This window comes from Manduca sexta, unplaced genomic scaffold (assembly GCF_014839805.1).
Source record: "Manduca sexta isolate Smith_Timp_Sample1 unplaced genomic scaffold, JHU_Msex_v1.0 HiC_scaffold_343, whole genome shotgun sequence".
Classification (NCBI taxonomy): domain Eukaryota; kingdom Metazoa; phylum Arthropoda; class Insecta; order Lepidoptera; family Sphingidae; genus Manduca; species Manduca sexta.
The window spans coordinates 1,899-15,710 of record NW_023594497.1 but is presented as its reverse complement, the minus strand read 5'-3'; the positions used below and the strand labels follow the sequence as shown (position 1 = coordinate 15,710).

Genomic DNA, 13,812 nt, shown 5'->3' with positions numbered 1-13,812 from the left:
TGATCGCTGGTTGCAAGATGTCCAAATCGTTGAAAAACTTCATCACGATCGGCGATGCGTTGAAACGTCACACGGCGAGACAGCTGCGCTTCGGCTCTTGCATGGATGGAAAGAGACCTTGGATTACTCTGAAAATACGATGGACATGGCCATACAAACCGAAAAGTTCTTTAATGTGAGTTATTTTTTGTTTATATTAAACTCATTCCCTTGTCGCATTTTTAAATGTAAGTAATTGTAAAGCTGTCTTGCCTGACTTGTACTATGCATATGAATTTTTTTTATCATAACACATCGTGTGGACTTTGTTAATACCCTTTATCATAATAAAATGTTAATAAGTATGGAGTGCAAGATCTCTTATCAATCGAAACTGATCGTAAAGTTTCGTTACCGTTCAAGTGGATCGGATCGTGGCAAAGTGCGGAACTGTGTTGTATGTTTTCATTACGCTGGAGCAAAACGTAGTTGTTTAAACAATCTTTTAAATAAAGGTTTGTATCTTTCGAATTATTTCAATTATGTAGTTATTCTTAATTATTGTTAGGGATTCCATAGTTTGACCAGGCATATATACTCGTTGTAATACGTTTACGTTTTATTATTCATGTACAATTTCATATCGAATTTTATATGAAATCTATGGAAATGAGTTTTTAGTATATTGTAAGTATATTTTCAGGAATTCTTTTTGACGGTGAAAGACGCTCTGCGTAACGGGTACGATGAGGGATGCGGCGGCTCCTGGGGACCCGAGGAGAAACAGCTCTCTGCAAAACTTACTGCGGTCAAAGAGCAAGTACACGCTGCGCTCTGTGGTGAGTTGGGCAATTTTGTTTAACTAATACATCTGAGCGAACTTTCTGGATTCCCAGACTAGTCCCTTCGTAAACATTATTCTTTCCCATTAGGAATGGCAGCACATCCATGACTCTTTAATTTTTTAGTGGGGTAACACTAGGTAATAATTTGACATTGTCGTTCGATTTTTGGACACGGTTATTGCACCAGTCATAAATAATTAGTTTGTAATAATATTAAATTAGTTTTTTCATTACTAAAGTGCATATTTAGGGTTTTTAGATTTTCCTATACATGTGCAGTAAGATATTGTTTCTCCATGTAGTAGTAGTTCCATGTAGTCCCGAGTATTTGATATAAATTTTAACTTGATAGTTCTACGGGTTTCTGAGAAAGAGGGTCTTGACAGACAGACAGACGAACAGTGATCCTATAAGAGGTTTGTTTGAGGTACGGAACCCTAAAACGAAAGCTGTAATACCTAATTTTACCGTAGTATGGGTACATTGTGGTAGTGCCAACTTAACGTCATCCAGTTTACATGCTCGTGTGTTAAGTATTTTGATATTGCGTACAGTGTGGTTCAAATATAATATCGACAAAGGTTTTGCAATTCTCGTAGGTTCCCAAAATTACGTCATGGTAATACACTGTCTGTCTATGGGCAAAACCAGTTACTATATTAGGTGTTTTCATGTATTAAGTTTTCAGTTTTGTCGGGTACAAAATATATCCAATTAGTTCAAATAATGTTCTTATTATTTCTATTTTCATTCTTATGGAGATAGTTTTCCATTGACTACGTAGAAGTATGAGAATACAAATTGGTTAGTACATTGTTCATGTAATGAGTATGTTTGCAGACAACATCGACACGCGCAGCGCGATGGAGTCGCTGCGGGAGCTGGCGGGCGCGGCGCACGTGTTCCTGCGGCAGGCGGGGCCGCGCGCCGCGCCGCTGCTGGCGCCGCCGCGCGCTACGTCACCGACGTGCTGCACGTCTTCGGCGCCGTCGAGGGCCCGCGCGGCGGCATCGGCTTCCCCGTCGCCGACGCGGACGGCGTCTGCGTGAGTCATCCACTGTGTACGCGACGATACTATACTTCTACTGTGTGCTAATGCCGCGTGTCGCCGGCAGCTGGAGGCGGCGGTGCTGCCGTACCTGCAGGCGCTGGGCGAGTTCCGCGCGGCGGTGAGCGCGGCGGCGCGGGCGGCGCGGCGGCGGACGTGCTGGCGCTGTGCGACGCGCTGCGGGACCGCGTGCTGCCCGACCTCGGCGTCAGGCTCGAGGACAAGGCAGGTGGGACACGACCACTTCAACATGTTAGTCATTTCAACCTATAGAGTTGAGATATAAATTCAGCAATTAGATTGGTTTTGTAATATACAATTATTCTAACTATGTAACATTATGTAATAATCCCAAAAGTAAAATCATGTGTATACTGGTGGTAGGTCTCTCATATGTAAGAATCCGCATGGATACCATCGCAATATCTATTTCTGCCGCCAAGAAGTAGTGTGTAGTCACTGTTGTATTTTAAAGGACATAGTAGCCAGTGTAACTACTGGACATAACAAGACTTAACATCTCATATCTCAGGATGGCGAGCGCAGTAGAATACCAAACAATACTTTGTAATTCAAGATTTTGATGTTATTTTTAACTTACTGTTAATGGGCGATCGTATCATTAACATCAGGCGAACGACAAACTCGTCCCGTCATTCAGAGCACTTAAAAAAATTAAAACAATTTTTAATATTTCGATGAAAATATTGTCGGAACAACATAAAAGTAATATTACTTAATATAATTTTACTTAAATTATATTCCTTAATTTAGATCGCACCGTCGTGAAGTTGGTCAGTAAAGAAGAATTGGCGAAAGAAAGAGAAGAAAAGAAACGCTTAGAAGCGGAGAAACAAAAGAAGAAACAAGAGTTGTTAGAGGCCCAGCGAGCTAAAGAAGAACAAAAGAAAATACCACCCAGCGAAATGTTCAAGAAGGAAACTGATAAATACTCGCAATTCGATGACAAGGTATGTTTCTGCTGTTTTGGCACAATGCATAGCGTTGATTAGTATCGCTGAGTCGATTTAAATCGAGTCGTATAAATTCATTATATACATTTACCGTGGAACTGTCTGCATCAGAAAGTCGCCGCGGCACACAAAATAAATGCAATTCGGCGCGCTTCTCTGGTTAACGCCGTTTCTTACACTACGGGTATCAAGACTGGGAAGCAAACCAGGGATGGTTTGCTTATTCTCTCTTCCAAGTTTATTAATCTTACTTGTCCAATAAAACGAGCTAGGAAGCGGAGCGGAGCTAAGAAATTATTAAACAAGACTGGTGTGAAATATAAATAATTTGATTCTATTGCAATTTTCAAATGTCAATATGACTTCAGAGTAGATATGCAACGGATAGCAGTTTAGCCGGATACCGGTTATCTGGCCAATCTTGTAGCCAGATAGTCAGATATTCGGCCGCCGGATATCTAAGCATTTAAAATACATTTACTCATTCATGATAGAGGCACTAATATGGTAAAGTGTGTTCGTTTGGATGAGTATGATTCTGTTAGATGTTTTATATATACGCGTCAAATGCTATAAGTGAGTCGCTCAAAGTCTAGGCAGAAGTGACAACAATGATAGCTACTGGACGACGACTTGCGACGCACTTCAATCACTCTTACTAGGATACTTATTAATAACTAAACTAAATTAAATAACTTTAATTACCTAAAGACAATTAGTTTTTTTTAGTCCAGTATCCGGTCGGCCGGATACCCGAATAGGCGCTAGATGTCCGGTATCCGGCCGGATAGTGTTTAGGTCGCCAGATAGGCCGGATACGGATAGTTTCCGGATATCTGTTTCATCTCTATTTCAGAGGTAAATTAAGTTAGACATATTGTGAGTAGACTAGCCAAGTCAACGGAACACTGTCCCCACTAATATTAACATTAATAAAATCTTTTTGTCGATTATAGTATGTAATTCTGTCACTGGTAATCACTATGAAAATAAATGATTCAGATAAAAAAATCGAAAATTGTACCTTGTTATTTCAAAAAGTACGAATAGGCTACAAATAATAAGATGATTTCGAAGAACTCCGTTCATAGGCGGAAAATTGTTTCGTAGAAATAGCGTTGAAGTCCTATACCTAGATCGATCGAGATTCCCCTTACTTTGTTACTCTTTTGCACTTCGTTATTTTCCTATAATGAAAAACAATTGTTAAACTAAAATACTTGTTAGTTATAAATTATACAACTAATTATTTAAAGTACAGCGATTCTCCCAATTTATATTGAATATTACTTAATTTGAAAACCTGACTACTGACAAACATTCAATCTTTATTGTATATCTTTCTCGGATATAAAAAAATGACAGTAATTTATCAATGTAAGACGACATTTAAAATAACTCAAATTCATTCTTTATAGTAAATATACAAGATGTGTTCTCATGATTACTATTTAATACTAATTATTATTTCCAGGGTTTACCAACACACGATCACGAAGGCAAAAGAACTTTTAGCAAAGGGTTTAATAAAAAACTGCAGAAATTGCAACAAGCTCAAGAAAAAATACAATGAGTATTTATCAACCATTAACACTTGCTGACAAAATGGAACGAAATGTTTTATTTATTTCTTCATTTAATAGTAACATCGCCGCGAAATTATGTAAATAATCATTAACTATGCCAGGATACATTAATGTGGGTAAATCTAACACGTGCTTGAGAAACAATTGATAAACTTGATCACAACGTGGTTTCAGTATTAAAAATCATGTATTAGGTATCTTCTTGCATACAAATGGTGAGCAAAAATCATCGCATTTTGTACAAAAAAATTAAAACTCAATAAATATTTTTACTAAAATACACCCTCTTTTATTCACATCATTCTATTGCCATGTCTCTCAACTATCATTTTTATAAACAACAAATCAACGAAATTGTATTAAAAAGGCGATTATCTCCATTTAAATAAACATTAAAAGTGAGTTACCTCGACGCCGAGAAACAACAATAGAGATGTTCAACCGACCTATAACGGTTGAATGGAACTTGTCTAAAGGTGGAAGCCGCGTGCGCGACACAAAAATAACTATAAAAAGCTAAACAGTAGTTTAAAAAAGGTAAAAAGTGAGGTAAACAATCCGGCCGCGTTTTTGTGAGGCGTTACCGATAATAACATCGGTAGGGTGGCACAAGTACCGCACGCGTGGCGACTGGCGGCGACACGCCAGCTCCGTCTGCACTCGTGCGCCGGGCCTACACTGCACCGAGCGCCGCGCCGCGCCGCGCCGCGCCGCGCCGGGCCTACACCGCGCCGTGCACACCTCGCCTTTTATGCGCTTTACAGTTTTTAAATGAAGTCTTTTGTCGTGACGTCAATAAACAATACATAGGGAATGATAATTATTAGTATTTAGATAATTTGCGTTAATAATAATGGATCAAAGATGAAATATCTCGCAGAAGGTGAAAAAGAAAATAATGGTCATAATTCTCATAAAAATTAAATTAATTTATAAACTTAAAAAATATAGGAATCGAATAGAGAAAGTTACGGTTGATTGTTTTTTACGCCCCCTCTGATGAGATTATAATCGGCGTGCTCAAGCCGGAGGAAAGGAATTACATAAAGAAAATTAATTATAAGATAAAATTAATTTTCCGGGTGCTACTATATATACTAACGACTACTTTTCAATGTAAGTTTGCTTAGATAGTCATTTTCTTCAGAGCGAGTTTCAGCAACCAAATATAGTTTTATTGAATATAATCTTATATGTCCAATGGTCAGCGTTCGCCATTTTTTTACCTAATAATTCTGTCAAGTCCAAAAATAGCGAATGACTAAGCACCTAACTGAGGATATTGACAACTGTCTGTATGTACCATGATTGAAATAACTAACTTTTTCAAAAGTATCCGACCAATGATATTTTATGTTTACGCGAATTAAATTTTAATATAAAAATCTAGATAAACTCCGCAAAATAGTGTCCGACTAAGATATTAAGTGTAATAATTATATACACCTGGAGCACGTGCTGGGTATCTACCAGCCCTGTATTAATATACTGCTCCCTGCTGAGTACGAGCCTACTTTACCACTAAAAGGATCTAAGCCTAAGCCACCTACTTTGGCCTAATGCGGATGCTAAACATACTTTTGCGCTATTATGATGGGGCTACAACAATACGGAAACAGCAAAACCGTATAATTTGTATGCTGAGTCTACAATTTATAACTACAACCTGTGATTAACATTATTAGGCTATTGGACAAAAAAACCTGTTTCTTTAAAATAATTAATTCCCATTCGCATAAATACAGACAGCAGTTATTCCAACCACAAAACGGACAAGAAAGTCTTTTAAAAACCGATCTACACTAATATTAAATTTATACAATTTTAATTGATTTATATTTAAGCGCAACTTGTCTGACGACTGGAAGAGTTATGGCTAAATTATGCCTAATCTAGGCTTTATAATCTAGGTGTGAATCTCTAAAATGTTGCGAGGTCAACGGAGCACATAGGTAGCACACAACGCTACAAATAATTTTATTGCGTACATTCATAATATAATGCATATTAGATTGAAGGTATTTTATATATATACACAGTACTAGGGATTGTAATCCGGTCCGGCGGATCCGGTACGTTTTCGTTGCCTACCGGATCCAACAATATCACCGGATCCGGTGGCCGGATCCGATATATTAAGAAAAACGTAATTTCTCTTATCAAAACCGTGCGAAAGTACTAAAAAACTTAAGAAAGAAATGAGCGCTTATGAAACTGAAGGAGATAGAGGGAAATACTTGTCTCTAATATATGACTTTTTGACTTTAGTGAAACCAACCAGCGTTGAAGCTGAAAGGGCTTTTTCGGCCGCTGGTTATATTTGCAGTTCCTTGAGAAGTAGGCTAAAGGATGATACTATTAATATAATTTGTTTTCTAAGAGCGTATTTCCAACAAGAAAAGTGATCTGTGCTGTAATGAATGCATGGGTATAGTATCCATAAGCTGTTGATTTTGGAAATTTTAATTTGGATTATAGAAGAATATGATGTTGATTTAATTTAGTTTTTATGAACGGGTTTAACTTAATTTAAACCGTAAATAATTCACTGTTGTTTGTAATCTTTGAGACTGATTATTATATAATAACTGACTGATAATAATTATAAATCAATAAGAGTTGATTTTCGCACAAAATCGTTTCTATTTTTCCCCGTAGATTATTCCTTATATTATGGCATGAAGTTAGATATATGCGCTATGTTGCACACCCAAAATACTAATCCGGATCCGGCCGGATCCGGCGGAATTCTCGTGATTCCGGCTGAATCCGGCCGGATTTAAGTTTGTACCGGATTGCAATCCCTAAACAGTACACACACACTTACGCTTTTTGACTCCAGAGTCTCTGCCTGGACTTAACTGGTGCAACTATATGATCAACCACTTTCCACGTGTGTATTTCATTTCATATTGCGATATAGGGCGAGCCTATAGCCAAATCGGGCACAATTTGCAGACATCGAGCTGATATTAGTAAGAAAACCCACTATAACATTGCCCGACCCGAAGATCGAAGCCGCGACATCAGCACCACAGACGCGGGTACGTACCATAATATAACTAAGAATGATTGAGATAAATAATATGATGAATAAGAGGATATTTTACAATAATTAATTAGTATGTGTTATTTTACTATACACGAAGGGCAGTAAGCCCATCTGAGATTAAGTGGAGTGGGTCCAATAAAATGTCGATTGACGTGAGATGGTTACCACTCCATAGTCGACAGAATTGTGCCGGCCCATTGGAACCGGATATACACAGGCTGATCCCGGAACGCGACACACTCACGTGGGCCACTATGGTGGCTTTTGACAGCTTGTGTACGGTAGTTGCTATCCGAGCGGATATAAAAAAATATATTCTATCACCAGCAATGAAGTGTCTGTAAATACATCTGTATAGCTATTCTGCAAATTTAAATGTAGCAGCGAGGTTCGAATGGTCGCAAGAACTAACTGAACTTTTGTTAGTTTTTGGTTCTCTTTGACCACCCACAACCGTGCCGGCCCGAGTGATTAGCAGGATTATAAGTCTGGATTAGTCAACACGATATTAATAACAGCATTCGATTCATTTTTAATCTCTACAAGTTTTCGACGTCTCTTCTTACCGATCATAGTTAAAATGGCTCCAATGCGCCGGCGCCGTTCATTGCGTGCGCTTACTATTCTTTTTTCTTTTTGTACATATCCTACCCCTCCTATTTATCTGTCTTCCAACTTTATGTACCTTTATGATAGGAACGTGCGTTCGTTAATCCTCCTCATACCTCTGATTTAGTTCATTCTTCCTTCGCTCCATTCCTTGTTACCTTATTAGTGTATTTATCTATTTACTTATGTATCTGGTTACGTATATATGTATGTTATTATATATACAATTGTTTTATCTATACTATTAATTATTCTTATTTTATTATACACCTGTTTTCGTCTATCTCTGCACCACCAAGGTTGATTGGGAGAGAATGCAGTTGGCATTAAGTCTGCCTGTACACCATGTGTGCAAACTCATTTAAATACATACTTAAATAAGAAATACTATGATGCACGCCATTGTCACCAATCGTCGCTGTCATATCAATTTTAAACTCTTGAAACATTGTAAGTAGGAAGGTACAATTAGCGTTTCATTATTCGTATACCTGCTTCTTAAAATTCAATTGATTACTTATTATAGAAACGTAACCTTTTCAGACTACAAACGGAATAGCATCAACATCTATTATTGATTACAGTACACAGAATTAAAGATCGCACACGCTCTACCGAGCACGACCAGTTTTATTGTTCTCCAAAGTAAGTTGATATTAGAACCGGTCTATAACTACTTGGTTTATCTATTTCCTAAACTATAATATTTGTGTGATCGTTTAATTTTATTCCGTTTGTTAGGTATAAAGAAAACATCAAATATACTTATCAATTAAATTTTATTGTAAAGTTTAGTAACTATTACCCCAACTAGTGTTTACTAAGGTTTTAACTTTAATGACAAAGTTAAGAAATCTGTAGACCTTGAATATAATAAATTCAATATAAAACTTATATCGAAATTATAAGTATGAAATTATAATTATATATAAATTATTTTTGTATACACCTGAACTAGTACTATTTTCATAATCAAATGAAGTAATCCGTTAGACGATAGTCCAGTTTCCTCGTCCTCAAATTCAAACCGATAGATTTGAATTTATTAAAATACATATACAAACGGTAATATTGTATAATAACTATTTAGTACTGCATGTTACACAATGTATCTTTATCTATAATTTATATTAATATCGCATTTGAGTATTACTTGATCGAAGGTATTACCAAAATTTTGCTCAAGCGAATTTTGCTTTCTTGTAATTTAAATTATGAAAATAATTTTTTTGTTTTTAAAGTGAGAAAAGAAGGAGATCACTTTACTTTTATCTATTGTACGAAGATGTTTAATTAAAATAAAGTTTTAAAATATTTTATAGTTTCAATAAATATCACGAGTATGCTATTGCTCCCTACATTATTTTTAATACAATTTGTTAGATAATTTCAGAAAGGTATATTTTTTCTAACATCGATTGTGCCATATTTACGGTCGAAAAACTTGAGAACTCTCATACATAAATTCATTATTGTGTAGCCATGTAGGTACTAGTAATACTAAAGGAATAACGTCAATTCTCAACGGAATTGTCAAGCACAAGTTCTGGTGTTGAATGTAATTTAAATAGTTTTTGGATTTGATCACAATCGCTTTGATCCTGGTCAGAATTAACAATAGCAAACGGTAGGGCAAGGGAGCCGAAATCTTGCGAAACATGGTTTTGGCGGTTGACCGCCCGGCGCGATGTCAATCACAAACATTTGAATAAGAACATTGTTCCTTTTCCATATTCCGTTACGATGTCCCGATAACACTATTTCGTTTTAATGAAGTCAACGGACTGAAAGTTACATTTCTGCTAAAAAAGTAAGAATTGAGAAATCTGATTATTCGGATAGGAAATCATTATTTCATGACCGATCATGTGGAATTCGACTGCAACGGCCGTGATATTTGAATAAGCACCCGCTTCCATGTCCTTCATTCGGAATAAATAATATCGGCATTAATTGTAAATGTGGACTATGCGACAAGTTTTTTTTTAGTTGGTAACGGATTTCTGTCACTCACATGATAATATCTCAATTTAGTTATACGTAACAGACAATTATATTCCCATAGTATCGTCTTTTAGTTTCGCGTTCGTCATATGTTACGAGCTAAGAAGATATAGACCGGTATATGGTCTAACGTTATAAGGCAGGTTAATAGGTTTTACTACTGTTGACTACTTTAAAAATATCTCAAAATACATCATGTCATATTAAACTTCAACAAAAATGCCTCCGTATTATATATAACACAGACTAACACCGTACTTGAAAGTTTAATTGATGTATTAATAAGATTTATGGCGATGGCAATTAAAAGTTTTATTTTATAAATTATGATCTGTGGAGAAGTCCCTGTAGGCAATATATTGTGAAAACTGGAGAGAAGCAGTTAGCGAGCGTGTCCCTCTGACGGGGTTGCAATTATGCCATGTTTTTCATCGCGGCCCCCAAAGCACTCGGCTGCTGAAAAAGAAACCAATTTTGCACGCTCATTAATTATTTAAATCTCATTAAACAGCCGCAAGTTTTCTCCCTCTGTTTTGTAATTTCACGGCGTTGGTCTATGTATGCGCAATTCTAGCTAATTTTCTAATGTTAGACAGTAGGTTATGGAACTATAAATAATTTTAAATAAATGGTTTCTTTTCATTTTCTTTACATTTCCCTTGACATATAAATAAATCGCAATAAGTTCTGGAAGGTCGCAGTAGGTATAGAGAGATTCTAGATAGTTAATAATTTATTGAGCAGATTTATAAAAGCAAAGATGTGACATTTTATCTAGTCTTCTAAAATTTTAATATTATTTATTTTAAAATGGCACAACGCAAGTAATTATTCATAAAATTCTATTTACGAGCATCAAAGCCGTTTAGTGAAACAGGAAATTATACAGCGTTGTTGTACCGACGGAACATTTGAATGTTCGTTGACGGTAGCTTCCTATTGATAATAAAGTCTTCCAAGACCGTCTTGTCTGTAGAGATTTGAAAATTAGGAAATTAAACTGTGCGTTGGCTCATGAAAGGTGCGGAAACTTGCTCGGCGGCGGCAGTTGCCTGCTAAATTTAAACGATTTCCCGTGAAGCCATTTCACTTCTGATTCCATCTCTAGCCCGTAACTATTTAACAATTGGATTAGGCACCGACCTCACTACTCTATGCAACGAAATCCTTTGATTTGCAATTATTTTTAATCCGAACATTTGTACGATGATTCTCTAAATGCATGAAAATTATATTTATTATTATAACATCTCTTGTTGATCGACATAGTCTCGACTCGGGTGGGGGATTGTGTCCCCCGAGGTAGGACAGGGTGGGAGGTGGAGATCACTCGCCCGTGCTTTAATTGCTTTTCACTTAGCAACCGCTCATGAACAGAGAACGCTCGCGAAAATGAAGAAAAAAATCATTACATCAACATCTTTTAGAGATTGCCCAGATTTAGGAGGTTCAGAAAGACAGGGACCTTCTTATATAAGAGTTTCCTCTTTCTTGTTTTTCCAACCCGTCTCATTTCCGGGAGGGGGCTGCGAGGTAGCGCGGGCGCGGGTGGCGAGGGGCCTAAGTAATTTCGCTTAAGAACTCTAAACGTAATTAGTGTAGGGCGTGCAAAGGGAAGGGCTTGAAAGTTGGAGAGGGTTGCGTCCCGCGCCTCGCCGCCTCCGTCCGCGCGCGCCCTCTGAATATTTGATCGCGCTCGTCTCGCGATAATATTTGCCCGAGGAGCTTCCGTAAACACGGCCACATTTCCCCACCTAAGTACTCGTACTTTCCTTCATTCCTTTCAAAGCTGCAGCTCTTTAATTGGAGCCGGCGTTATTTATAAGTAGACTTGTGATAGAATTAAAATCGCGCGCTACGTCGCTTTCCAATGCCTACACACAGAAAATGTTTAATATAAAGTTTTTTGACGAGTTATTTTTCCTTTCAAGAAACTCCTCTTTATGGGACTTCAAACAAATTTACAGGGTCTTCTTATAAAACTGTCAGGAATTAAATTAAATAGGCTTATATTATTATTTTATACACATTTTTATTACTCCACTGAGTTGTGTGTAATCGTATTAGGCGAGTACATACATACACAGTTACCGACACCACCTAATATTGCTATATAAATACAAACTGTGAAGAAAGACAACCATTTGTATCAATTACAAGCACATTATCTATGTTTCTATGAAAAGTAGGCAAGGTAGAATTCATTTTATCGTTTTAAGGAACGCAATGACTTACTAATTCAAAGGGCCTGTGAAACAAGAGAGGGATTTAGAATTTGTAATTAGGGAGAAGCAATGCCGCGACGGCTACTACAACATTTGATTAGCAATTATGGTAATTTGACTTGGCAGGGTAAGATTTCTTCTAATTTATTAGTTAAATTATTAATCATGGCTACAACGTGTAGTATTTTCTTAGATTCTGTTTGTTTAATACAATTACTTTTTAACTTTTGAATATTTTATGGCATGTATGTTTGGAATGGTTAATGAAGTTACTTAATTACATCGTTGCATATAATAACGTTGAGGTTAATTTAATCTTTGAATAAAGATATGCATTAACTAACAAACGCCAACGAATACTGGTGAATTATATTATTATGTATAGGGCATAATATGGCCAGAAACAGTTTGCTATTCAAATAAAACTGCCGTGCGCGTACTGTACAATTAACAAAATATTTTTATAGACATTTAATACAACGAAGTATAAAATACATGAAATTTAATGTATTTGGTTGCTTATTTCCAAGTCATGGAAACTCAAAAATAATTCATTAATCGATTCTATATCAACTGAAGGTTTTCACTTTAAAATTTAATGGGTCATTTAAGTCGAATAGATTTCTAGGTCTCCCGTATGTGAGAGTGCATTATAAGTAATATTTTAAGTTTTTATTTGAAAATTGGATACATAATCGGGATAAATAGATATGTAGGTGTATAAATATGACACGATATAAACTTGGTCACTTGAACGAATTGATCACTGGTTAAATTGAACATATCGTTACTTCACTTTTATTCTGTTTATCACTTCATTTTATCTCACACAAAAACAAAAATATGTTCGTAAAAACTGATATATTTTTGTTTAGTATTGGTATTATTGAGCACATAAATAAATCTAGTGAAAAAAAATGTTTTAATAGCAAATAAGTTGTCAATCAATTTCAAGTTAATTATGTCTCAACAAATGTCATCAAATCTTTAAAATATGTTTGGTGATTTTAGACTTGCATTATGACACCGATGAGCTCATCGGTGTTATAATGCAATGTTATAAATAGCTATTTATAGATAAAATATATAAAACATACAATTGTTTTAATTACGTTATAAAGAGCCGTGGGCTTTCCATCCGCGAGAGATGAATTAATGACATGTGATAATATGCTATGCTCCAAGCTGTGAATTTGATTCTAGGGTTCTACCGTGGAAATTTGGTAAATTTCGCTGTTGTGTGTCCTAAGACCGATATAGTTCGCGCTCACTATAAAACACGTTCAATTTTGAACGACAATAGTCTTATGGTAAGTAAGTATCATAGCATTCATCCTTTTTATTGTCACGTTTATTATATCGGTGACAGATGTTTTGGTTTGTGCCATCTAGGGCACAAACAAACACAACACGCATTTATCCCCGAAGGGGTATGAAGATGCGCAACCAGGGTACTCACTTTTCGCCATGTTTGTCTCCTCCCATGATGT

General features: G+C 36.3%; 1 protein-coding gene across 1 annotated transcript; it reads left to right on the top strand.

The window, feature by feature from the left end:
* Nucleotides 1-145: 145 nt before the first annotated feature.
* On the top strand, nt 146-4,419 carry LOC119192952 (cysteine--tRNA ligase, cytoplasmic-like). Its single transcript, XM_037446680.1, has 6 exons — nt 146-175; nt 683-799; nt 1,665-1,869; nt 1,940-2,101; nt 2,647-2,843; nt 4,321-4,419. The coding sequence occupies exons 1-6, from the start codon at nt 146-148 to the stop codon at nt 4,417-4,419; spliced, it is 810 nt and encodes a 269-aa protein (XP_037302577.1).
* The last annotated feature ends 9,393 nt before the right edge of the window (nt 4,420-13,812 follow it).

Bases quoted from the DNA above. Each gene is read 5' to 3' on its own strand.
- LOC119192952 (XM_037446680.1), top strand. From the start codon at position 146: ATGGCCATACAAACCGAAAAGTTCTTTAAT. The intron at 1,870-1,939 runs GTGAGTCATCCA...TGTCGCCGGCAG, and splicing joins CCGACGCGGACGGCGTCTGC to CTGGAGGCGGCGGTGCTGCC. The intron at 2,844-4,320 runs GTATGTTTCTGC...TATTATTTCCAG, and splicing joins ACTCGCAATTCGATGACAAG to GGTTTACCAACACACGATCA.